Raw genomic sequence first — 27,117 nt, forward strand, 5'->3', positions numbered from 1 at the left:
AGCAGCACTATTAGGATGTGTGACCTTGTTAAAATAGGTGTGGCCTTATGGGAGAAAGTGTGTCACTGTGGGGGTTGGGCTTTGAGGTCTCCTGTGCTCAAGCTATACCCAATGTGGAGCACAGTTTTCTGCTGTCTGAAGATAAAAACGTAGAACTCCAGCACCATGTCTGCTGTGTGCTGCCGTGCTTCCCACCATGATGATAATGGATTAAACATCTGAAACTGAAAGCCAGCCCCAGTTAAGTATCTTCCTTGTAAGAGTTGCCATGGTCATGGTGTCTTCTTCACAGCAATGACACGTACCTCCAGCTTCACGGGACCTAATGCCCTCTTCTGGCCCAGCACGTGCAAGGCATTCACTCACACAGTCACATAATACACAAAGAAATAAACATTAACCATCACGTTATTAGTGTATGGAGCCACTGAAATAAGGGGGTTTGCCATTATATTCTCCAGAATTTCCTAGTTAGTATAGGGGCCAATTTTCACTGCTCTGCATCCGTCAAATGTTTCAATTATGTTTAAAAATCCCTCACAGGGTGCTTGTAAGATGCCTCAAGAGGTAACAGTATTTGCCATCAAACCCGATGACCTGAATTTAATTCTCAAGATCCACAAGTTGGAAAGTAAAAAACAATTCTCACAAGTTGTTCCATGACTATCTCTGGTGTGCCACCCCTTCCACATACAAATAAATGCAATAAAACGTTAAAAATCCCTCGTAAGGACTTGAATAGGAATAAGCAGAGGCAGTTTGTGGTGGTCAATATCATGGATACTGTTGTCAGGTAAACTATTGCTTAAATTCCACTTGCAATTAAAAACTATGTCCTCTGCTCCACCATGTTCATAGCAGCCCTATTTATAATAGGCAGAAGCTGGAAAGAACCCAGATGTCCTTCAGTAGATGAAGGGATACAAAAATTGTGGTATATTTACACAATGGAGTACTACTCAGCTATCAGAAACAATGACTTTATGAAATTCCTAAGAAAATGGATGTATCTAGAGAATATCATCCTGAGTGAGATAACCCAGTCACAAACGAACATATTATGCAGTCACTGATAATTAGATACTAACCCCAGAAAGCTCTGAATACCCCAGAAACAACTTATAGGCCATATGAAGCTCAAGAAAAACAAAGGCCAAAAAGGGAAAGCCTCAGTCCTTCTTAGGAAAAAAAAAAAAAAAAAAAAAAAAAAAAAATACTAAATGTATAGCACCCTCTCCGAATGTGGTACACCTGGACCTTAAATCATTAATAATCCAAGAGCTAAGAATATAGCCTTGTGTCAATTTTTGGTATTCAAAGATCATTATGCTCAATCTATACACACCAAGAAAACTGTTTTCATGTTACATTCTGTCCTACATGTACTTTATGTTTATGGAAACTAGTGGGATTTCAATGCATGCTATTAAACCTCTAAAATAATTAAATACTGACAAAAATATATTCATATAATGTTATGCCAAAATGCCTTTAAAACTCTGTACATGTATCTCTCTTTAAAAAAATAAAGTTGTAAGAGAAAAAAAACAAAACAAAAAAAGAGAGAAAGAAAGAAAGAAAGAAAGAAAGAAAGAAAGAAAGAAAGAAAGAAAGAAAAAACTATGTCCTCTCAGGTGAGTCAACTCATTTCTTTGGACCATGCTTTCCCCATGTGGAAAGTGAGCCTGCTAATAGTGCTCACCACAGAGAAGACTGGAGCGATGCAAAGCGCTCACCCATACCAGACATGAAGCATTCAATGTAGAGGCTTCTGTTCTTGCCAGTCATTTCATCTGTGCTGGTGGTAGCAGTGAAGAGACCAGGCTTCCTGCTTTAATAGAATTCAGTCACCGTCTATAGGACCATAGCATTAAGAGTACATGTGACTTTGTCTAGTCAAGTACTGGGATCTTTAGAAAACATTCAGGGTTGTGAACTTAAGAATGTATGTCCTTGTAGAGTACTGAGGGAGAACAGCATTCAGATCCCTGGGCACTAATGTGTGTTAGCAAGGCCCAGAATCTTTCAGGGGTGCTGTGGATTCCAGGACTCACAGGTGAGGTCAGGTGGGAAGAGAACATACTGGGAATGTTCACGGATGTTCTCCTCTTTCGCCCAAATGCTGGGAGTGAAAAAGCAGCAAAGACAAATGCTCAACCCAAGTTACTCCAAAATGAGAACAACCTCATTGCTCCCCGCCCTGAGGCCATCAGTCAACAGGGGAACTCTGCTGGAAAGGTGGCTCATTCGTTAAGACTGCTCTTCCAGAGGTCCCGAGTTCAAAACCCAGCAACCACAAGGTAGCTCACAACCATCTGTAATGAGAGCTGATGGCCTTTTCTGGTGTGTCTGAAGACAGATACAGTGCACTCATATGCATTAAATAAATAAGTCTTAAAAGGGCAGAGAGACTCAGCTACAATCTTATGCCTGATTCTCACCACTCTTGAAGTCAAGCTGTGGGAGCAGCCTTTGGGAAACTACCCAGAAACCACCCAAGGATTCCCACCCAAGAAACAAGGATATCAAACAGGTGTCCAGCCCCTCAGACCAACGGCTGACAGCCCTGGCTCCATTGTTCCCATCTGGATTCCTTTTTTCCATGTCTTTATTTTGCTACTGTCATTTTAAGCACAGGTACACACAGTGACATGAAGGAGATACCATTAAATATTATGTCATTAGTATTTCATTGCTACATGAACATCACACATGGCTTTAGATCGTATAGATCAGTCACTCAGCATGCCCTCTAGACTCAGTCAACAGACATTATAAATTGGATATCTGAGGCTCCTGGCATGACATGGTTGCAGTTGTACAGTTTGTGTGATGTGTGTTTTTATTGCTGTGTAGCTGAGGATGAGCTTGAATTTGTGAGCCTCCTGCCTCTACTTTCTAAATGCAGAGGTTGCAGGCATGTACCACCACACACGTGTCATGCAGTACATCTTCCTGTGTGCTCAGAGGCTTTGCCAACACAGGTAAATCCTCACCCTTGTTGTAGTTTTACTGCTGACATTGTTTTGAGACAGGATCCTCATTCTATAGCTCTGGCTGACTTGGTTTTCACTATGCAAGCCTGGCTGGCTTTGAACTCACAGTAATCCCCCTGCCTCAGCCCCCTAAGTACTAGGATTTAGAGCTATTAGCCACCATGTGTAACTATATATACTTGATTAATTTATTTATTTTAGGTATGTGAGTACACTGTAGCTGTCTTCAGACACACAGAAGAGGGCATCAGATCCCATTACAGATGTTTGTGAGCCACCATGTGGTTGCTGGGAATTGAACTCAGGACGTCTGGAAGAACATCAGTGAGCCATCTCTCCAGCCCCCTCTCAATATATTTTATAAGTAAAACAAGTATACGCTAAAATAGCCACTGGAGTGGGAAGTGTAGAGGGGCAGAGGTCTTGCTTAGATGTAGGCCCTGTCTTCAAGTTCCAACACCACAAATAAATAAATAAATAAATAAAAATAAAACTCAAGTCTAAATAACTATTCAAAGAATAGTAAGATACCAGGAGCATAGTCTTTTATTAACATTGTTAAATATTCTGTACTGTGTATAATTCAAAATGCTATAATTTAAAATAACTCCCAACAAGGTCTCTTCACATCAATATCACCAGAAACAATTAAGCAATACAAGAGAGTAAGTCATTATTCTGTGAAGTTGCATTGGCTACAATATCATAATCATTTAAGACTACATCTTTCAGGTGTTCTATCCCTGAATTATACTACCAGCCCATCCTGAGACCACTGTCTCAAATAAGGTCCATTGCTAGCAAAAATGTTGCTATGGTTATATCCTTTGTCTATCTGAAGTTCCTCCTTTTTTTTTCTTCTCGTTTTCCTCTGGTCAGCCACTCCACATGGTTCACTGCAAGGACTTCACACAACTCCCTATCCCAGAATGAACAGAAGACAGACCTGCCAGATGGATTCCTAGGGATTAGCTTATGGATGGAAATGTAACAGGAGCCAGGCTAGTGACAGTCTGCCCTGAACACTAAAAAGGATACACCGGGCTTGCTAAGCTAATAGTATGTGAGCCTGAATCTGCTGATGTTCATCTAGTCCCTGCTTGACAGAAAGCCAATACTGGGGGCAGGATGCCTGAGAAATAAAAAGAACGGTATGGGCTCACAGATGCCAGAGTTTGTCTCTCGCACCCAAAATAATTCTACTATTTTTTACCCCAGTATCTCAAACTTTTTTGGTCTCGGGACTTTTCCTCTTTGCTTTTAAAGTTTATTTATGATCTCTCAAAACTGTTTTCTATATATAGCTGGGGGTGTTTTTGAGGCAAAGGGCTAAGAAGCTCAGCTGCCATCAAATGTGGAACCTTCTTTCTCTGTTGTTTTCCCAAGGAAAACTTTGCTTTGACTCACTGACACCATGTGAGAAGTCAAAGAAGAAGACCTTGACAAGCATAAGCCAAACCAATCTCAGCACAGAGAGGGGCAGTAAGTACACACTCCAACCCCTAGCCAAACAGCTATCGGCAATTAATAGAAGACAGAAAGTCATTTTCTTTAAAAGTGTAACCTTTGTTGATTAAAATCCAGCAGAAGGGGCACACATCCAAGAATACATGGGCAATACTAATTAAACTTGTTTTTTTTTTAAGAGGCTATGCAATTGGGTGGGTAGGGAAGGGGGATGGGTCAGGGAAAGAGTTGGAGAGAGGTGAATATGATTAATATACATTGTATGAAATTCTCAAAGAAATAATTTTTTTTAAAGAGAAAGTTCTGATTTGGTTCATTCGGCTACCATTCAATAAAGAAAATGTGTGGTAGGTGTTAAAAAAAAACCAGTATTGAGTGTCTGCCTCTCTGGCATCATGGTAGGAGCTAAGAACACAACAGGAGTCAACATATAACCAGGTCTGAGTCTCAAGTTTTTACAGCTTAGTGGGTTACACGGAAACTATGACAGACACAGATGAAGGTTGACAAAACTGGAGATGTTCCGTGGAGGACAACCACAAAAAGTATCAAATCAAAAAAAAAACAAGACTGCTTTCCTTATTGAGGTGACTTTTGGATAGAAACAAAAAGAAACTGAATTAGTTGCTGTCATAAAACATGACCAAAAGACATTCGGGGAAGGGAGGGTTTATCTGACTTATCCGTCCAAATCATAGTCTATCATTGAAGGAAGTTGGAGCAGGAACTGAAGCAGAACCCACAAAGGACCATTGCTTACTAACTTGCTTCCTCTGACTCTTGCTCAGCCTGTTTTCTTACACATCCCAGAACCACCTGCCCAGGGGTGGCACTGCCCACAGTGGGCTGGGTCTTCCCACATCAGTTAGCGAGAAAATGCTTCCACAGATATTCACAGGCAAATCTGATGGAGCCAGTCTCCCAGTTGAGAATGCCTCAAATAACTCTTAGCTGTATCAAGTTGCTAGCTAATACTAACTAGAAGCGTTACTTTCTAGCTGCTAGTCTCAAAATACTTAACCGAAGCATCTTCAAGGAGCAAGGAGATATTTTAAGTTCACAGTTCAAGAGAAGTCCATAACGGTGGGGAAGACAGCGTGGCAAGAACAGGAGCCGGCTGTTCACATTTCTTCCATAGTCATAAAATACGGACAGACGATGCTCAGCCCCGCCCCCTCCTCTGCCCTGGACCTCCGCTCATGGAATAAAACAACTCAAATTCATGATGAGCCGGCTGGGTGTTAGCGGCTTGTAACCGCCACCTCACCTCCATAGCTGAGTGTGAATGGTGCAGTTGGTTGAACCAGGGTCGCTGAGTGGAAGGTCAGAATCGCCAGGGTCGCTGAGTGGAAGATCAGACTCACCATGCAGGATCCCGGTGAGGACCACGCAGGTGGCAGAGCAGGGGTTGACAAAGGCGGCGAGGATGGGCAGCATAGGCCTCAAGCTGCTGATGCCCAGGCTAGCTCTCAGAGTTCGGCGACTGAGGGTGACCATGACAACTCCCCTCGTGAGAGTGGACCACAAGATGCCGTCAGTCCGGCTGCTCCAGGCAGCCCTGTAGTGTCAGCTGAAGAGGCAGCCATCTTCATTCCCCAGGACGAGGAGGCGCCACTTCTCCCTGGACCCAGCGGAGATGCTGCAACAACTACAAGTCGACTCCTGGAGTTCTCTGTGAGAGTGCCTTTCTCCTCTGCTGTGGAGGCAGACATGGCCCGTAGGTCCCTGGTTGCCAACGCCCAGCATCAGCTCTTAATGGTTCCGCAGGAGTACACTGTGAATGACAGTATCTTAGCTGTTAGGTGGACTACAGAAGACCCCGTTCTCTTCCGAGTTTCCATCAATAACTTCCTTGATCAACTCTCCCTGGTCATGAGAAATATCCAACACCTTCAGTTTGTGGCTTTTAAACGAAGAAGAGAAAGAAATCACAATAACTGATCTGTTACCTGCTACAAGACAAGACAAGCATTTCATGCTTTGGGTAATTGTCACCTTGCCTTCAAAGTTCAATGTTTTTGATGCCTATAAGCCCCTCTATAAATTCTCTTGGTGGGCCTGTTTCAGTATTGCTAAAGGAAAAGGCACTTAAACATTCATTGCTGAGCAAAATACAACTGGCCTACTGTGGGTTTTGTTTGTTTGTTTGTATGACTTTACTTTTGTTTGTCTGTGGGAGAAACTGCTACTTCTTTTTTCCCACGTGTGTGCTTCTGTGAAGTAGTTCTGGGATTCAGAACTCCTTGTAGTCTAAAGTAATTTAAATTCTGAAGATTTCTTGTAGCCTTAAGTAATTCCAGACAGTTTAGGAAATGGAAGAAAAGGAAAACTAGTTAAGGCCATTTATTAAGCACTAAACACAATAATGCTTCATATATGAAGAGTTTAATGTGAAACAGCAGTACTTACCCTGCATCAGAGTAACATTCAGCCAGAAAACAAAAACAAAGAAAGCAAAACCCCCAAACAAACAAAAACATAAAACCTCCCAAAACCAAAATGGTGTGACTTCATTATCATTGTTTTCTTTGAAATATCTTTGTCCTGTTTTGTTGTTGATTTAGTTTTGCTGTTGTTTGTTTGTTTGTTTGTTTGTTTGTTTGTTTGTTTTAGAGACATCTTCTGGTTTGGAGAGATAGATGACTCATTGGTTAAGAGCACAGGCTCCACTTCATGGGGACATAGGTCCTGTTCCCAGCATGTACATGGTGACTAACAACCCTCTGTAGCTCCGTTCCCAGGGGATCCAGTGATACCCTCTGCACACAAGTGGTGCACAAAAGACCCGTACAATGATCCACATGCAAAAAAGTGAAATTTTAATTTAAAAGGTACTGATTCTACAGTTGTATTAATAGACTAAGTGTATAAGATTGGCTCATGAGGTTTCAATAGGTATAAAAAGTCCTCCATTTTCTGAAATTTCTTTGCTGCTGTTGTTTCATTTATATTGTAAATTAAATCATTGGGACTTATAAAAAATTCATAATGAGTCTTCCTACCTCAATGAACAAAATCTATATGATCCTCACAGGCATGCCCAGGGATTTATTTCCATGGTGGTTTCTAAATCTTAACAGGTTGACAATCAAAATTAACCTTTACAGTAGCTGGAGAGATGGCTGCTCTTCCAGAGGACCTGGGTTCAGTCCCCAGCATTCACATGGTAACTCACAGACATTCATAAAACTAGTTCTAGGCACTCTGACGTCCTCTCCTAGCATCTTGGGTCACCGCAAGCATGTGGTACAGACACACGCAGGCAAACTACCCATACACACACAATAACTGTTTTTTTTTTTAAATCAACCTTCAGATATGTGTAGTTATTTAATAGGCAAAGAGTAGTGTAGGGAAAAGGAGGGTAGAGAATATTCTAGGCCAAAGCAACACATCAGATGTGTTTAGGGAAAAAAACACTGCCAGAGGCAGTGTAGCCATGTTAAATGTCACTTGGTTCTTAGGCCTTCTGAGAAATTCACCAAGTCACCAAGGAAAGAGCAGTAAATCAGGTAAGGGCACAAAGATAGACACAGAGGAGAACTGTGTGGCTGCTCCACCCAGGGGAGAATTAGCCTATAAGGCCAGGGGTCCAGCTATATCTACACTGCTCCCTCTCTGTCTTCTCTTCATTTCAGCTTTCAGATCGGAATGCTTCCCTCTTCCCTGCTTGCGTTCTTTGGACTGGAGATTGTTCACTCCTCTCTGAGACTGCTCAGGATCTTATGACTGATGTCATAGTTGATCTCATGACTGCCAGTCTTGTGTGTGTCTTCTTCCTAACAGCTAGAAAGCAAGCGTGGAAAAGAACACAACCTGGCAGAACTTAGCTAAGTCACCAGAGCTGTGAGGCAGAGCACCTACAGGAGGCCATCTCATAGCCTGCTGACTGCCCTAGAGTTCCTCTGAGTCAGGTACCCATTGCCGGCTCACTCAGCTGAGCCATGGCTGCAGTGTCATGTGGGTGGCCTCTGTGAAAGGGACCACTCCAAAGAAATTCATGCCGTGACAAGCACTACCAGTGAATCCATGAACTCTGAAAGTCACGAGCCATGCGTACTTGCTGCACAGTTGGCCTAGATCACAGCCATCCCCCTCCTACGGGGACAACCCAAAGATCTTTGGCCTTTGCTCATTCATCTGTGCTTCATTTCAACAGGGGTTATGGTGGTCTGAATGAAAATGGCCCCAGTAAACTCGGGGAGTGGTGGTGTTGGAGGCGTGGCTTTGTTGGAAAAGGTGTGGCCTTGTTGAAGGAAGTGTGTCACGTGGTAGGGGGCGGGGGGGGGGGGGGAGAGGGGGCAGTAGGTTTCAGAAGCTTAAGCCATGCGTAGTGGGCTTACTCTTTTCCTGCTGCCTGTGGATCTAGATGCAGAACTCTCAGCTACCTCTCCAGCACCAGGCCTGCCAGTGGGCCACCATGCTTCCTGCCAGGATGATAATGGACTGAACCTCTGAACTGTAAGCCAGCCCCAATTAAATGTTTTCCTTTATAAGAGTTGACATGCCAATGGTGTCTCTTCATGCAACAGAAACCATAACTAAGACAGGGGACATCAGGCCAGTGGGGATCTCGAGCAGCAGGTGCTCTGCAGATAAAGTGGTAGTGCTCTCAGGGCACTTGTGGACTAGAAGTGACACGGTGGAGAAGCTGACTTTCAAGATCTTAATGAAAAGATGTCAACCGGTGCCTTCTCTCTGACCATTCCAGTTTATCCATAGCTAGAGCAAAAATATCCATCTTTAAGCAAACACATTTTCTAGACACTAGCTATATGGACTGCAGGAAGGAATCTTGACCAAAGGCTGGGCAATTTTTTTCAGTTAATCTCAGTCCTCAACATCAGCTAAGATCAGGTGGCTGCTGTCTTCCAGCATAATTCCTAGCATCTGGAGAATAATGCTTCCAGCTCCTCCCACTCTCCCATGGCTTCCCTCCCCTTCCCCTACTCCCCTTTCTCTTCATCTTGTCTTTTTTTCCCTCTTCTTTCTTTCTTCCTTGTTTTTTCTTCTTTTTCCTCTTCCTCCTCTTTCCCTTCTTGAGGCACATAGCTTAATCTACCTTTGATGGTTTGTATATGCTTGGCTGAGGGAGTGGAACTATTAGGAGGTGTGGCCTTTTTGGAGTAGGTGTGTCACTGTGGTCATAGGCTCTAAGACCCTCATCCTAGCTGCTTGGAAGTCAGTCTTCCACTATCAGCCTTCAGATGAAGATGTAGAACTCTCAGCTCTGCCTACTTGGATAGTGCCTTGATGATAATGGACTGAACCTCTGAACCTGTAAGCCAGCTCAAGTTAAATATTGTCTTTATAAGAGTTGCCTTGGTCGTGGTGTCTGTTCACAGCAGTAAAACCCTAACAAAGACACTACCCTAGAATCCACAGTCCTCTCTCTTCTGCTCTGGGTACTTGGATTCCAGTTGCTCTGAGCTATCTCACCCAGCCTTAAATATCCCAATCTTTAATTCATAGCCTCCAAAGAAGAGAAAGATAATGATTGACTGGGGAGGGCCCAGCACATAGTGGGCGATGCCATCTCTGGGCGGTGGTCCTGGGTTCTATAAGAAGGTACACTGAGCAAGCTATGAGGAACAAGCCAATAAACAGCATTCCTCCATGGCCCTGAATCAGTTCCTGCCTGCAGGTTCCAGCCCAGCTTGACTTCCTGCCCTCATTGCTTTGGATCGGAAACTATTATATGGAATTGTGAGCAAAATAAACCGTTTCCTTCCCCACTCCAAGCAAACAAAAACAAAAAGTTATCATATACAGTAGTTTAATATGTTGGATCGAGGCCATCCAGGTAGCTTAATTTTAAACTGTAACTTCCTTAAAGACCCATATTCTGAGCTTCTGGAAGTGAGAACTTTGACATGAATTTGAGAACCTAAACAAATAGCAAAATTCAACCCGTACTCATGGGGAACACAAAGGTGTTATGTCAAGTACCCCACCCCAGGAGCACAGCATACACTGGGGACTTTATGACATGCCAAGCACTGTGTGTCATCTCTTAAGAGTCTCTCCATCTTTATTCTCCCAGTAACTGCTGAAAAGGGCAGCAGTACATCGATTTTATTGGCAGGAAGACAAAAGTGCAGAGAGGTCAAGATCTTGCTCAAAGTCACTCAGAAGACAGTAGATAAAACTAGCATCCAAACCCGTATCTTCTGACTCCACCACATGGTTTGCAGCTTCTCGGGTCTGCCTCTTGTTGATGTTCATAGCTTCTGAGCTCCATGGTTTGAAACACTCCCAACCTACACCACAGAGCCATAATTACCGTAATTGCCCGGCTCTTTGTGATGTTCCCTCCAAGTCACCTGCAGCCTTCTCCCAGGAGAAGGAAACCATCTGGGAAGATTACAGAAACCCAGATGTTGCCAGGATTCAGAACGGAGAAACAGGAACGAACATTATTTTTCTTCCCAGCATTGTCAGAACTAATGCTTCGAGGTCCCTCCCTGAAACTTAAAGCCGAAATCAGAAACTTACTTCACTCTCTGTTTTATTAGCTTGGAATAGGCCCAGGACAAAGTTAGCCAATCAAAGAATTAGAGAGAACTGCAACCAATTACCCTGAAAAATATGCTAAGCCCGAACAGATTTACTCAGCTCTGCTTAGTGGGTGGCTTCATGGGAGGGAGGCCAAGATTTATCATCTGCTTGGCTTTGCCTTTGATTATTCATTGACTGGGAGGACTTTCTCACCACAAGCTGATACAGTCTCCCATCTCAGAAAGAGGGGGTAAACACAGAACACCACATTGATTCATTCCAAACTGAGTGTTTTTAAGAAGAGCTTGTGGGGCTCCTGCATATTCCCTGTTTTTCCTTTTGAAGTCACAGCAGAAGATTAATGAAAACTTTTAGTGCTAGGTTGAGGAGCATGGACAGGCAAGTTTACTCTGATTTCATCAGGTGTTTTAGCCCAAAGCAGAGTTCTTTATAGTTCGATAGACTGCCTGCTATAACTCATGCACAATGGTAGAAACTCCTTCAAATGGTCCCAAATCAGCTGTCACAAAACCTCACAGGTAACGATGTTCAGGTGAGGAAACCGAGACTTCGGAATCATGTTGTCCACTATAGAATCTGTTAGCTATAGGTGACAACTGTGTGTGTGTGTGTGTGTGTGTGTGTGTACATGTTTGCACATTTTTGAAGTTCAAAAACCAATCTTGGATGACATTCTTCAGGCGCTATCCACTTTAGCTTTTGAGATGAAGGTCTCTCGTTGGTACTCGAGGATACCTAGTTAGGTTAGGCTGGCTAGCAGGCTCCAGGTACCTATCTCCATCTCTGCCTCCCCAGAACTGGGATCACACGTGTGTGACACCACACTCAGACTTTCTGGTACTGCAGATTAAACTCACAACCTCCAGCTTTCAAGATGTTTACTAACTTTCAAGAGGTTTAGCACTTTATTAACAGGGTTGTCTCCTCGTCCCTTTAAATCTGAACTAAATGATGAAAAACAGCCACAGCAGCCACGCATGACTAGTAGCTGTTGTAGAGTAGACCTTAAAGACATGGACCACTTTCGTCATCCAAAAAGTTTGCCAGACTGCTACAGAGTCTAGAACAGAGGGTCTAGCCTGTGGGTCATGACCTCTTTGGTGTCAAACAACCCTTTCACAGAGACCTCCTAAGACTGTTGAAAACACAGATACTTACAGTACGATTCATAACAGTAGCAAAATTACAGTTGTGAATGAGCAACTATGTGTTTGGGGTTACCACAACGTAAGGAACTGTATTAGAGGCAAAGCATTAGGAAGACTGAGAACCACTGCTCTAGGACCCAGGAGACTCCTCATTTGCTGAAGCAAAAATGGAATTGAAATCCAGTTCTCAATGTTAGTTCCAAATCTCAACTATCCCTGTGGTCCCACCACACCCACAGCATCTCTGATCTTCCTACTGAAAGACTGTAAGCTACCAGGGGAAGCATTGTTGATCTATATTTCATGGGAGCTTACACAGATGCTTTTCAACCTACAATGGGCTCTTTCCCAAGGGACCTATTTATATCACAAGCATACAGTTTAATATACAGTAACATATTTGACCTAATGAACATCCCGGCTTAGCAACCCAGGATATTGGAGAGTCTCAGTTGTTTCCTGTCATTGTCTCGAGAGCTGGGCTGCCAGTAATAGATGCCACCAGAGAGTGTCTTACCATATGTGGCTAGACTGGGAAGAGATCAAAACTCAAGGGCTGGAGAGATTGCTCAGTGGTTAAGAGCACGGACTGCTCTTCCAGAGGTCCTGAGTTCAATTCCCAGCAACCACATGGTGCTTACTAATGAGATTTGATGCCCTCTTCTGGTGTGTCAGAAGAGAAGAGTCAGGTGCCTTAGAACTAGAAATTTGGATAGCTGTAAGCCATACAGAACCCAGGGATTCTGTAAGATTACTTTATTTTAAATTGTGTATATGTATATAAATGTGTGTATGTGTGTGTGTGTGTGTGAGAGAGAGAGAGAGAGAGAGAGAGAGAGAGAGAGAGAGAGAGAGAGAGACCACAGATGCCAGAAGTGTCTAATTTCCTTAGAGCTGGAGTTACAGGAAGTACCTGATGTTGGCGATGGGAACCAAACTCTGGTCCTAACCACTGAACTCTCATCTGTCCCTTCCCACAACCCACTTCTGTGTTCTTGATGACTTGCTTTGTATCCTAAAAAGCATGCTGTAAAAACGTGTAGAGTTGACCACCAGGTGGCGTGCACAGTCTATGAGTCAGGGCCATGGCTGTGCACCTGTAAGAGGTACTCAACAGAGACCCAAATCCCTGAAGTCCTTTCTTCTCACTATCCAGAAGCTGCAAAATAGGAAAAGCAGCTACATTCCACTGTCAGCTCCTATACCTTTAATCTATCTTTAAATAAATCTACATATGGGGTGAGGATAGTAGCGGGCTTACATAGCATCCCAGAATCAGGCTGAACCCCTAGCACCGCATTAAAAGCAGCTGTGTGTCTCATGTCTACAACACCAATCCTGACAGACAGATGGAGGAAATTAGAAGCTCAATATCATCTACAAATACAGAGTGAGTTAGAGGCCTGCCTGGACTACATGAATTCCTCTATAAAAGAGAAACATATGGGTGTGTGTATATGCATGTGTATGTGTAGTCTGTCTACACATTTACATACATACATACACATTTGTGTTTGCAGACACATGATATATTTTATTATTTTTGCAATACTGTCAATAGAACCTAGCATCCCATTCTTGCTAGTAAAATGCTTGACCACTGAACTAAAGAATTCATCCAAAAAGAAACTGTCAGTTCCCTGACCTCTCTGCTAATATAACTTGTCCTTTGTTAGCTTTTCCTATCTTTATAAATAGAGTAGGCATCCATAGCCATTCAAACCCTAGGCACTATAATTTAGTCACTTCTTTTTTGCCTAGAACAAGTACATACACATGCATATGCACAAGCACACTCATGTATACATATACCTCATACCTCAAAAATCTGATAGGCCCACCTCCGTTTACTCCGTTCAAGCTGTTATCCTCTTGTGCTGAGAAACTGACAGTAGCTCCTAGCTGGTCTCCATCCTTCTCCTGCTCATTTTCCTTTAGTACCCAGAGAAGCCCACTAAATCAGAACAAGTCACTTTCATGGCATGCACTCACATTGTACATGGTGGGCTTGCTTGTTTGCTTGCTTGCTTGCTTGCTTGATTGATTGATTGATTGATTGATTGCTTTTTTCCCATTCACTTGCTTGATGCTGATTTCCTGCATGAGAGTATAAATTCTCGACTTTCACTGGAATTCGGCTAGAGAGCTGGCAAGCCCAAACTTCCAGTTTACTTAAAATATGAAAGGAAAATACATTCATAAGAACTCCTATCTGCAAACATATTTTTCACCAAAAAAAGGCCCCACCGGTTGTATATTCCTTACTTCAAAACTCATTTGTCAGCTATCAGAAGCAATGACTTAACCAAATTCTTAAGAAAATGGCTGCATCTAGAGAATATCATCCTGAGTAAGATAACCCAGTCACAAAAGAACAGACATAATATGCAGTCACTGATAGTGTGATGCTAACCCCAGAGGCTCGAACTGCCCCAGAAACAACTCACAGACTGTGTGAAGTTCAAGAAAAAAAGAAAACAAAACAAAACTAACAAAAAAATAACATTATGCTCAATCCTTACCCACCAAGAAAACGTTGACTAATTCCGGGTTACATCCTGTTTTACATGTACTTTTTGCTCATTGTAACTAGTAAGACCTTAATGCACACCATCAAACCTTAAAAAAAAAAAAAAAAAAAGAAAAAGCCAAGCACTGACAAAAATGTATTTGTATACATTTATGCAAAAATGTTTAAAATTTTTTTCTTTTTTATCTTTGTTTTTAAAAATAAAGTTAAAAGAAGAAAAAAAGAAAACTCAATAAAAAAAAAGAATCTACACAATTCTAATTCAGAGCAAGTGTACCAGACGTTGTACTTTATTCATATTCCATTGCTTCTTAATAAAGTTTGACAAAAGACAAAACAAAAAAACAAAACAAAACAAAACAAAAAGTATTTGTCAGTTCTTGCTTTGGAGTTTCCTGCAGAGCCAAAGAACTCAGGACTAATCACAAAAGCGGCTGTGCTGTAAGAAGCAACCGTGAGCACGCTGGAGAACAGCAGTGACAGAATCTCAGTGAGGTAAACTTCAGAAATCCCTTAAATGGTCTCTAGCTCTCCATCCACACACCCTTTCTCCTCTCCTCCGTGGCCATGCCTCTCCAGAAGAACACTTACCAAATTGCCAACAGCCCTTGTTATAGGCAGAGAAGACCTTGAAAACCCACCGTGATTTCTGATACTTGTAGGGAGTGTGATTTCTCAGGGGATGAATGGGGACATTCAATATAAACTGGGTGGCATATGCTTCTAATTCTAGCTCCTCAGGCAACTGAGACAGGAGGATCTCTGAGGCCTGCCTGATACACTGAATGCTTATATGTAGGCTTCCTAACTGCTATGATTCGGCATCCACTCCATGGAGAGATTACCCATTTCCCCCCATGGGCTCTTACTGAGTATGTACATCTATCTAGCTGTCCTACGTGTCCTACCCCTATGTGGACCAGGCTCAACTTAGACTCATATTTATCTGCTTCATCTTCCTGAGTGCTGACATTACAGATGTTAAACATCACGCCCAACTTATGTTATCTTTTAAGTATATGTCGGCTGCAGGATGTGATGACATAAAAACCAAAATATTATTCAATGAATAAACCCTAGAAAATTCTCAAGCAGCGAGTGGCAAAAAGACCCAAATAAAATCTTGCCTTGACTCTGAAGGCGCTTACTTGAACAAAGTACCAAGGCCTTTGGCACCATTACTATCAGTAGGATAAACCCTTGAGGTGATGGCTCAGTAGTTAAGAGCACTGGCTGCTCTTGAAGAGGACCTGGGTTTGATTCCTAGTACCCACATGGCAGCTCATAATCACCTGTAACTCCAGGGGATCTAATTTCCTCTTCTGGCCTCTGTGGTCAACACACACACACACATACACACACACACACACACACACACACACACACACACACACACACACCATAAACATACATACACACAGGCAAGACATCCATACACATGATTTTTATTTTAATTCAAATGAGAAAAGCTTTCTACCTGAGCAAATGTCTGAAAGGATGTTTCAAACTTTGGAGGCCATAAAACAGTTCTTGGTCCCACAAACTTGTCCCACACCGACACTCCTATCGCCAGCAGGAAGCCAGACACTTTCCTGTCTCCACACCCTTGCCATCCTTGTGACAATCAAAAGCACCCACAAAGAAAATTTCCCATCAGAATGATGCCATTCTCTTTGATAAATACTTCCCAAAGTCACAAGTCTAAGGGGACTTTGGTTCTTGTCATAGCTCCCTGTATGACCACAATACTCTACCACTTAGCTTAGACTCAAAGGGCTAGCCTCAGACAAGTGGAGTCTTGCTTTAGCTGATAGCTCCAGAAAAGAAACCAACCTGCCCCTTTGAGCAATGAGCTGAGACTTAGCCAGTAGGCCTGTAAGCAAAACTCCCACTCCAAAGAATTCTTGTGACAGGAAGAAACTAGGCCATCAATGGTTGGGACAGAGATGTGACTGGGTCTGTGAGGATAGGAAGGAGAACGTGGGGGAGATACAAAAGGATTTTACCGGCAAGATAAGAAAGACTCCCAGTTATAGAAGCATTGTGGTTTCTCAACACTAGCAGAAACTTGGAGACAGAGACAGGTGAAGGAAGCAGAGAACACAGGATGAGAACTTGGCACCAGAGAGGTTCCAATCCCAGTTCTGTCCCCAGGCAGAAGTGGGACCCTATGAGCTGGTGAGATGGTTCAGTGGTTAAGCCACTTTCACTGCAAGCATGAGGGCCAAAGTTCAGATCCACAGACCCCTGTAAATGACAGCTGGGCATGGCAGCCTGTCTGCCAGTCCAAGGCTCCCACAGTAGAGAAAGGGGATCCCTGGAGCAAGCCGGCTTGCCCACCTGGCCATATGGGTAAATTCTGGCTTTAGTTGAGAAACCTGTGTCCATGAATAAAGTTGGAGAGCAACAGAAGGAGACCCACCTTGGACATCTTTGTACCTGGACAAACCATATGCACGGATGCACACACACAAACACACACACCACACACTTTAAAGAGTAGCAAAACTTTGGGTTCATTGTTAATATCTCTTCCTTTCTCCCTCCCTCCCTCCCTCTCTCTCTTTCAAGACAGTGTATCTCTGTGTCGCCCACGCTGTCCTGGACCTCACCGTGCAGACCAGGCTGGCCTCAAATTCAGAGATCTGCCTGCCTCTGCCTTCCAAGTGCTGGGATCAAAGGTGTGCACCACCACTGCCCAGCTCTGCTTAAACTCTCTTTAACTCAGTTCCTTATCTCCAAAATGGGTCCAAGTAATGGTCCCTACTGTGTGGGATTGTGAGGATTCTGTGAGAGCAGAGAGAAGGTGCTCAGCCCAGATGATCTGAATGCTGCTCAGGAAAAGGATCCAATGAGTTTACTTAACACTTTTACCCCTGAGCCCTGTTTATTCAGTAGATTTTGACTTATTCTATTATTTAGATTAGTTCTAGTGGAATAAACTGATTGAAGGCCAGTGGATGGGAACCATTCTCACTACAGTGATTGACAGCAAGAGAGGTAACCAGGCCTAAAGCTGGAATGGAAGCCAAGACTCTTTCTTTACTGAGACACAGGGATGGGTAGGACTAGCTGACAGAGAAGGAAAACCCATGCTGGGTGTGGTGGCAAACAGCTGTAAACTCAGAACTTGGGAGATGGAGGATCAGGACTTCGATGCCAGCTATGGTTACATGAGACTTGGTCGGTGACCAAGCCCGCTCAGTCAGTCAACGAAGTTCTCCAGAGGTGTATCGAGGATTAAAAATGAAAGGCAATTAGACAAAGCTTCAGCATGACTCTCAGCTAGTTCTGAGGCAGAAAGGCAGATTTAATTCTTCCAGTCTGCTTTTATATCATTTTAATTACATGCAAGTAATAACAAGGTCAGCTCTAGGTTAAGGGAACAAGCAGGGCAGTGAACACAAACAGGGAACAAGCAATGCCATAAACAACATCCCACAATCAGTTTCTAAGGAAGGCTTGTAAAGATGACCAGGATTATCTGAGCCTAATTCCCTGTCCTAGGCAAAGTCATACTCTTGCCTGAAGCCTGCTTCTTTCTTCTAGCCTAAAATCAGATTCCTATCTAGTCTCACTTCCCTGTCCTAGCCCAAAGTCAAGTTATTACCTGAAGCCTATTTCTTTGTTCTAGCCTAACATCAGATTCCAGCCTAAGCTTACTTCCCTGTCCTAACCCAGTGTCAAATTCCTGCTTGGAGTAGCCCTACTTCCTTGTCCTGGCCCAATGTCAAACTCTTGCCAAGCAACCCCAAAAGCTCTCCACAGATCATAAACGAAGAACAAGGGCAGGATGTGTAACACAGCTGTCAGGGAGCTTACAAAGAACACGCAGAGTCCTGGGTTCAAGTCTTAGCACTGAGGAAACTGGATGTAATGGTGTGCACCTGTAATCCCAAAACTCAGGAGGATCAGAAGTTCAAAGTCATCTTTTACTACATAGCTAGCTCCAGGCAGCCTAAGTTAGATAAAATACTGTCTCAAAGGGAGAAGAAAAGGACAAATAGATTATTTAGGTACCTAAGCAAGGCTCCTGGAATATCTAAGTAAGGTCAATATCAGTTTTGATCCATGGAAGGAACTGCTTGCCGAAGAGAAAGCTGTGCGACCCATCAATAGTGAGAAGATACCCAAGGAGCTAGAGAATTACAGGCCTCCACAAAGCTCTGGCAGAGGTCTCAGCTGAGTCCTAAATTACTCCACTGACCCCATGACCCTTTCTTCCCTCCGCTATGCGTGTGCACAGGAACTGACCAGGACTACAATGAGAGGGAGGCTGGCCAGGCCATCTTCCCTCCTTCCCTGTTCCTCATCAGCTCTCTCTCCCCAGTGCATTTTGGGTATCATCTGTACTGGCTTCCTTGTTTCTTGAAAGTGTGGAGCTCCACTCACACATCGACACCCATACGGTCTGCTAATATCTGCTACCTGCTGAGAATAGTTCCAATGTCACTTCTTCAGAGAGATTGTCCATGAATCACTGAACTAGGCCTTGACACTGTCTGATGTTTGAGCCGGTTTGCCCTTTGTCACTGTGCTTGATGGTGAAATCATCTGTTCAGAGCCTTCAGTGGGGGCAGAGACCAGGATAGACCCATAATCCCCTGTCTTCTGGTATGTCCACCAGGGACTGGATCAGGGGATAGACCTCAGGAGACACCTGGAGACAGGAAAGTGGGTGGGAAGAGAGGAGTCTCAATTTTGAGAGAAGGGGCAGGGTTTATCCTAAAATAATCAGATAGTGGGACAGGACTGGGGGTGCGGGTAGTGGTAGAGTTCTTGTCTAGCACATGAATGTCTGTGGTAATTCATTCCCAACACCAAAGTGTAATTTTAAAAAATGAGAGGAATAGGGCCATATCTATGTGTACAAGCTCAAATGTCTTCTCTTTTTTACATATTGACCATTATCCCCTCCAAACAAATACCACTCTTAGGAAGACTCAGCCACCAACACTCATGACTGAATACTTACTTTGAAGCCCCCTCTCTCTCTCCCTGTCAAGGCCTAGCTCAAAGGAAACTGCTGGCTGTCTTCCTCTCTGGCATGAGGGCTGTGACGGCAAGCACTTTGATTTATCCCCATCTTCTGTGGCACCAACACAAACTAGATCAGCCAGAGGTCTGATGTCTGCGTTTCTTTTTTTCTTCCTCCCTTCCTTCTTTCTTTCTTTCTTTCTTTCTTTCTTTCTTTCTTTCTTTCTTTCTTTCTATCTGTTGTTGGAACAAGCTGATGAGAAAAGCAAAGCAAACCAAACAAACAAACAAGAAAAAAAAAAAAAAAAACCTTTAGTACTAAACCCAGGAGAGAGATGAAAACCAAAACATGCTACACGGATCCTCCTCCTTCTACCTCTTTGTGTCCTGGTCCCCACCATGTAACTGCATGTCAAGCTAATATCAGCAAGCTGGGGGATATTTTCTGGTTCATGAGAAAGAAACTTTATTTCTAGAGTATCCCATTCTTTTACTCCTCTTCCTTAACATCTCTAAAGAAAGCTCAGATTTTTCTAGACTCTAATGCTGGCATATGGCTCAGTGGTAAACAACTTCCCTAGCATGTACAAGTCCCTAGATTCAATCTCTAACTCACAGGGTTTTTTTTTTTCTTGTTAAGAAATTGGATTACACACCTATTTATTCCTGTTTGCCTGGGCTTCAGGGTCTGGGGAGGTGGGGAGGGTGGGCCAAGTGTTAAGTGGAAGTCAGAGGTCAATCTACAGGGGTTGTCTCTCTCCCACCACTATTTGGGTCCCAGGAGTCACTTTGGGTTTTCAGGCTAGGCAGAAAGAGCCTTTAGCCACTGAGTCATCTTTTAGATTGAGTGCCCTTTTAGATTTTTCCAAACAACAGGAAGAGAACAGCTAGAAGACTGGCTCTTCTTGAAAGCTCGGAAGTGACGATGGAGCCAATGTGGGATCCCAGCACTTTTCCTCCAATCATTGGTGCTACTGCCTAGATCAGTCCCTCCCATTACCCAGAGTGCAAAGCTCTCACATGCTTTATCAGAGATGATGCTCTGGAATAGATTACATCAAAATCTCTACAGATAAGGAAAACGGAGGCCTAAGGAACAGCTAAGACTCAGGTGACCAGACAGAAATAATAGTTACAATTTCCCCATACCTCTTTGCCCCACAGTCTGCAAGCTGTACTTGTTGTTTGTTTTGATGATTAAATAGAATAATGTCTACTTGCTGGTTATAAAAACTTCCAGACAGTGTCTCTGGTAGTCCAAACCGGCTTTGAACTCATTTCTGATCTTCCTGCCTTCACTTCACTGGGATTCTATCAATACTCGGTTTACATGGTGCCAAGGGTCAAACCCAGGGCTTCATGCTTACTAGGCAACTACCCTGCCATCTGAGCTCAGACTCTCCTGTAGGTTATTTGACCATTAAATTAGCCAATGTGGTAAGAATAGCAGTATTATGAAAACTGTTACAAGCTAAGTGTTTTGAAAAGCACATCTTAAATTTTCTATTGCTATAACATACCTGACAAAAGCAACTTAGGGAAGGAAAGGTTTGTTCTAGATTAAAGTTCCAGAGAATATGGGCCATCATGGCATGAAAGACTTGGCAAAAGTCAGAAAAGACATAGTTTCAGGAGTGGGAAGTCAGCTGGTCACATTGCACCCACACTCAGACTGAGAATGAACAAGAAGTAGGGTCCAACTATACAGCCTCAAGGCTCACCCCAGTGGTCCACTTCCTCCACTCAGGCTTCACACCCTAAGGGTGCCACACCTTCCATAAGGGTGCCACACCTTCCACTGCGGACCAACGTACAAACCACATCAAGGTGTTAGGTGTCCATGTTATTGGCATTGTGATAGTTTGGATGGGAAATGTCCCCAGAGGTGCATGCACTTAAACACTTGGTTCCCAGATGATGGCATTCCTTGGAAGGAGGTAACAGGTCCTCCTTTAGAGGCTCACTAGTGGAAGCATCGCTGGGAGCTGGCTTTCAGAGTTCCCACTGCTGGGCTCCACTAGAGCTCCCCTTGCTCCCTGACTGGCACAAGCATGAACAGCCACTGCTGTGTCACCCCAACCACTCTTTCTGCTTTGAAGGTGGTGCTGAGGATCTAACTTAGGGTTTCACTCACATGGGGCGAGCACTCTACCACCAAATTTAGTTCTAGACAGGACTGTTCCTCCTTAAACCAAGGACCCAAATAAAGTCTTTCTCCCTGACAAGAAAGGTAGTGAATGTGATCACATGGTGATCCCTGACATAGAAATGTCTCAGAGAGAGAGAGAGAGAGAGAGAGAGAGAGAGAGAGAAGGGGAGGCATCATTCTAGAGTTTCTTCCCTTTGCCTGGGGTCTAACTAATCACAGGGACCTTTGTGACTGCCTTCGGCATCTGGCCACAGCAGGGTGACTCAGTTCTGCCTATGACAGGCTTCAAGCAAGAACCTAATTGGGATTTGAAACCCAGCTGGGAAGGTGACAAACCTCAGTTTCTGCAACCAGTTCCTAGAACTGGGCTGTTTCCTGTGCAGTGTCTGTCAAGATTCCTGCAAAGTGAGAGCCAAGCAACAAGTATACACATTTTTCCTTACTGATGAAGTATCTAAAATAAAAATTAATGAAGAAAAACCGCATTCAACCGTATGCTGGCCCCGAATGTCTGATCTTCCCACTGGATTTGGGGATTACACATGCTCCCTGTCATAGATGGTTCTCTGCAGAGCTGGGGATCATGAGAGCCAGGCAAGTATTCTACCTTCTGAGATGCATCTCATCTTCCTCCAGAGGGGTTTTTACTTTTGACATTCTCCTCTGTAACTCTAGTGGGCACAGGGATAATAAGTAGTAAAGCCTTGTTCTCTAAATAAAATTTTGGAGTCAGAAATGTCTATACGTACTCTATGCCTCGGTTCTTAACTTGGAAGCTACCTCAGAAACATATTATACTTAGATTTAATGTCATCTGGCCACAGATTAGAACCATCTGAATAACAGGCATCCCCGGAAGAACTGTCTTGATTGACTTGGGAAGTCCCACCTCAAATGTAGGTGGTAACCAGATTTTTTTTTCTCTGTATTCTCTGACCTTAACTACTTGGCCTTTCTCTTACTTCTGAGTTGATTCTCCTTTCTTCTTCCTCTGCTACTTTTTCCTTAGTTGACACTAGCTTTCTGAGCTTCCATGGTGGGGTGAGGACCAACAACTCTGTAGGAACTTTCAGGGCTCAGATACCTGTGACCTGTAACCAGGCATCCAGCAATTTACCTGATTCTTAGCATCTCACAGGGGATTATCTGTTGTTACTATCTTGAGCTCACTTAAATTCTGTTGTCTATTCATTCCCTTGGTTCTGCTGCACTAGAGTAACTCAAGTAAACCAGAAGTGTAATTAATGTGGGCACTCAAGGAGGCAAGCGTGGTTGGACACTGGTCCTTTTCCCACACTCACCCTTCCTTTCCTTGGGCAGCAGACACAGCTGAAACTCAAGTACAGTTCTGTGTGCCATCTGTGGTGTTTTCAGTACTGAGGATGCAACCAGCATATAGCCTTGCAATATGCTGGGTAAGTTCTCCATCGCTGGGATAGATTCCCACCCAACCCACCCCCTTTTAATGCTCTATAACCTCAGCTGTAGAGGAAAATGGGGGCAGCGAAGAAGAGAGAATAGTTGACATGTTCTAGAACCACCTAGGAGCCAAGGTGATTTCTTCCTTAAGTTGCTTTAGTAGGGGTATTTTACCATAACAACAGGGAAAGCTATGGTCCGGGCAGGCAGGCAGGAAGAAAAAAAAAGAGGGAGGGTGGGTGGGAGGGAAGGAAAAGAGAGAAGGGGGAAGAGAAAGGGGGTAAAATTGGAGACGAGTAAAGGAGAGAAAAAGAGAGGAAGAAAGGATATTAGAGATCAGGTTGGAGAAGTCTAAACCCTTATTTGTATCACTAGGATGCAATCACGGTGTCTTCAGAGTGTATCATCAGGATGGGCAGGAGTCTGGGGACTTTAAGGGGATTGCTGTGATGGGTTGCGGTCTGGGGTTTCCTCCAACATTCCTCTACAGTGCCACTGGGAAGTGTTGGTGTCTTAGAAGCAGAGCCTAGTGGAAGGAAATTGTGTTTTAGGGGTGTGTCTTAGGGTTTCTATTGCTGTGAGCACAGAGCAACTCTTATAAAGGAAAACATTTAATTGAGGCTGACTTACAGCTTGAATGTTTAGACCATTATCATCATGGAGGGAAACATGGTGCTGGAGAAGGTGCTGAAACTTCTACATCAGGATGGGCAGGCAGCAGAAAGGGAACTGTGACACACTTCCTCCAGCGAAAACACACCTACTCCAGCAAGGCCACACCTCCTTTAGTGCCACTCCCTGTGAGCCTGTGGCCATTTTCTCTCAAACTACCACAAGGTGTGTTTTTGAAAGGGGTTACTGGCCGAACCTTTTCTGTTTGCTTCTTGATTGCCATGAGGTGAGCAGCCATATGCTCCCACATGGAAGTGCTGTATACTGCCACAAGCCCAAAGTAATAGGGTCAAGCTAGAAGGGACGGAAATCTGAAGCAAACCCTTTCTTAGCTGTTTGATTGCATGTTCTGTCAAGGTAACACAAAAGTAAGAAATACAACTAACGTGTTCACAGGTTCCAGAGATAGTGTGCGACATCTCTGGGGAGACTGTGAAGATGGTGTCCTTGTTTTGCTTTTTGCACCATCCCTCAGAACTGTTGGAAAAGGCTAAAAGAAAAGAGCCAGAGTTGAGGGCACAGCACAGTGTAGAGTGCCCTGATTTCAAATCCCCAGAAAGGCACACACCCAGTGTTAAGATCTACTGTTTAGAAGAACTTGGGATGTAGCTCAGTGACAGAGCTCTCGACTAACCTATTTGAAGCCCTGAATTTGATTCTCAGCAACAAAAATATCTTAAAATCTCCTCTTATAAAGAGCTGGATGGGCAGGTGGTAGTTGTGAACACCTTTGACCCTGAGCACTTGGGAGGCAGAGACGGGTGAATCTGTGGCCAGTCTGGCCTACAGAGCAAGTTCCAGAACGACATAGAGAAACCTTGTCTCAAAAAACCAGGGGGCGGGGGCACTGAAGGGCCAGCAAGATGGCTCAGCAGATAAAGGCACTTGCCACCTAAGACTGGTGACTTGAGTTGACTTTCCAAAATGCAGTCAACAAAAAGAACTGGGGTATAGCATGGTGAAAGGGCACCTGTCTTTGCCTATCATGTAAAACATCCTGGTTATGATCTCTAGACACACCCACACACTGGGGGTTCCCAGACACACACACACACACACACACACACACACACACACACACACGCCTGCCAGACTGGGCTGGGCTGGGAATATGGGGATGTAGCTTGGGTGACAGGGCCTTTGCTTAGTACTCACAAAGCCCTGAGTTCTGTCCCTGGGCATAAAGCTAAGCATAACTGTACGTGCTGTAGTTCCAGGACTCTGGAGGTAGACACAAGAGGATCAAGGGCATTCTCTGCTTTATAATGTGTTTGAGGGCAACTGGGGCTTCCTAAGACCCCATCTCCAAAAGGGGGCCAAGACAGCGTCGGGAACAGTGATTTAACAATGAAGGAGTAGGTGCTAAGATCACAGAGTTAAATAACAATGTCCTTTGCTCCTTAAGAATTCATTCCATGAAATTGCTCTTTGTAGGTCACTATCATTAAGGAAATTACAGGTCTGTGCAAATTCGAGTCATTTTACTCTGAAGATGTAGTCTGGTTTTCAAGTCCAGAATAGTAGCACAGGGAGATGCTATAAATCACCTAACGAAGCTTCTCATTTTTATCAGTTGAAGCCTGAAGACATCTGTTAGCCACCGCACAGGCACGGGGAGCTGTGTTTTCTATGTGACCCCAAGGTTTACAAGGCTTGATCCAAAAAGATTAGAACATGTTAGATGGTCCAGATCTAGGAGCAAAATTTCAGGGTTGGAAATTTTTGTTGCTATTATTTTGTTTTTCTTTTCACTCACCCTGTCTTCCTTCCTTTATTTATTTTTCTTTCTTTCTTCCTCCTCCTTCTCTTTCTTTTCTGAAAGAATCTCATGCAGCCCAGACAGAATGGCCTTGAGTTTACCTCATAGCTAAGAATGACCTCCTTAGGAACAGAGGCAGAAGGGTTGGTGCAGGTACCAAGCATTGGTCTGCTTTATATAGTGTGGCCCTGTCTCAAAACCCAAACCAAAGAACAACCTTCCCTAGGAACAGCACACCCATTGCTTTTTCATCTGCTCAGCAATCCTTTTTCTTCTTCTTCCCTCCATTCCATCCTGTAGTAACACAATCAACCTATCTAACCAAGCAGGGGCTTCTCTGGGATATTTTTCCTTTGGAAAGTTATCTCTCTTCTTTCATGTTGAAACTCCGAGGCATTGGTAGATATGATTTATTATACAGAGAGACTCATGACAAGATCACAGGGATCAGTCTTGGGGTGCTTACCTAACACTGGAAAGAAGAGGAGTGGGGAAAAGCAAGACATGGTGACATGTGCATATCATCCTAGCTGCTTCAGAGGCTCAGGCAAGAAGATTGCGATCCTGTCTCAGTGGGAAGAAAAACAAAAAACAGGAAGGGAGGAAAGGGGAGGGGGACGTCCTCTTACCTGAAACCATCTGGACCCCTTCAAAGGCCAGAAGCTTGCAGACCCTTAGAAATGCCAGAATTCACCATTTTAAAAAATTTGTTAAATCTGCTTACCTGTTCACCCAAGTTTCATTCAAATAGCTGCAACTTGCATCTGATTGCAATTGACAGCAATATAAAAGGTTTACATTTAAAATAAATAGCTAGGCATGCCAATTCTAGCACATCAGTAGTAGAGGTAGGTGCATCAGAAATCGAGGCATTCAGAGCTACATAGCAAATTCACAGCTAGCCTGGGCTACATAAGACTGTCTCAAAACATTACAATTCATCATCAGTCAATCCATAAACAAAGATATAGCTTCTACACTGAAGCTTATCTATTCCCAGTGAGTAGTTGATGGAAAGAAAATGCTGGAGAAATTTATTATTGAAATAGATTCTTACGAACACCAAAGGACATGTGTTAATGAGATAAAATGAGAAAGGTTCATGTGTTAATGTAATTGTACAGGCAGCCATCTAGTTTTAAAATTCCAAGTGCTCAATAAAGAAAGTAGTCAACTAGAAACCAATCTTGAGCCAGCTGTGGAGGTGCCACACATCTTTAATTCCAGCCCTTGGGAGACAAAGGCAAGTAGATCTCAAGAGCAGCCTCGCTACTCTGATATTAATAAAATCTCTTAAGTTCTATGTGAAGGAGGCAGAGAGAGGTACTTACCCTGTGCAAGCACACAGGCCAGCTAGCCAGGCATATACTAAGGCAAACAAGAGATGCCTCAGAACATGGGGGGCAGTGAGAATGGACGCAAGAATTGCAGCTGTGTGAACAGCAACTGGCCTTCCGTGGGTCTGGCTCCCCGTCCCATCT

At 43.7% G+C, this 27,117-nt stretch overlaps 1 protein-coding gene across 1 annotated transcript; it reads left to right on the forward strand.

Moving 5' to 3' along the window:
• Positions 1-5,828: 5,828 nt before the first annotated feature.
• Positions 5,829-6,404, forward strand: LOC308419083 (uncharacterized protein; the record flags this gene model as incomplete). The annotated part of the gene is made up of 1 exon (XM_080914646.1): positions 5,829-6,404. The coding sequence occupies one exon, from the start codon at positions 5,829-5,831 to the stop codon at positions 6,402-6,404; it is 576 nt and encodes a 191-aa protein (XP_080770772.1).
• Between the last annotated feature and the right edge of the window lie 20,713 nt (positions 6,405-27,117).

This window comes from Micromys minutus, assembly GCF_963924665.1.
Source record: "Micromys minutus genome assembly, chromosome: 3".
Lineage (NCBI taxonomy): Eukaryota > Metazoa > Chordata > Mammalia > Rodentia > Muridae > Micromys > Micromys minutus.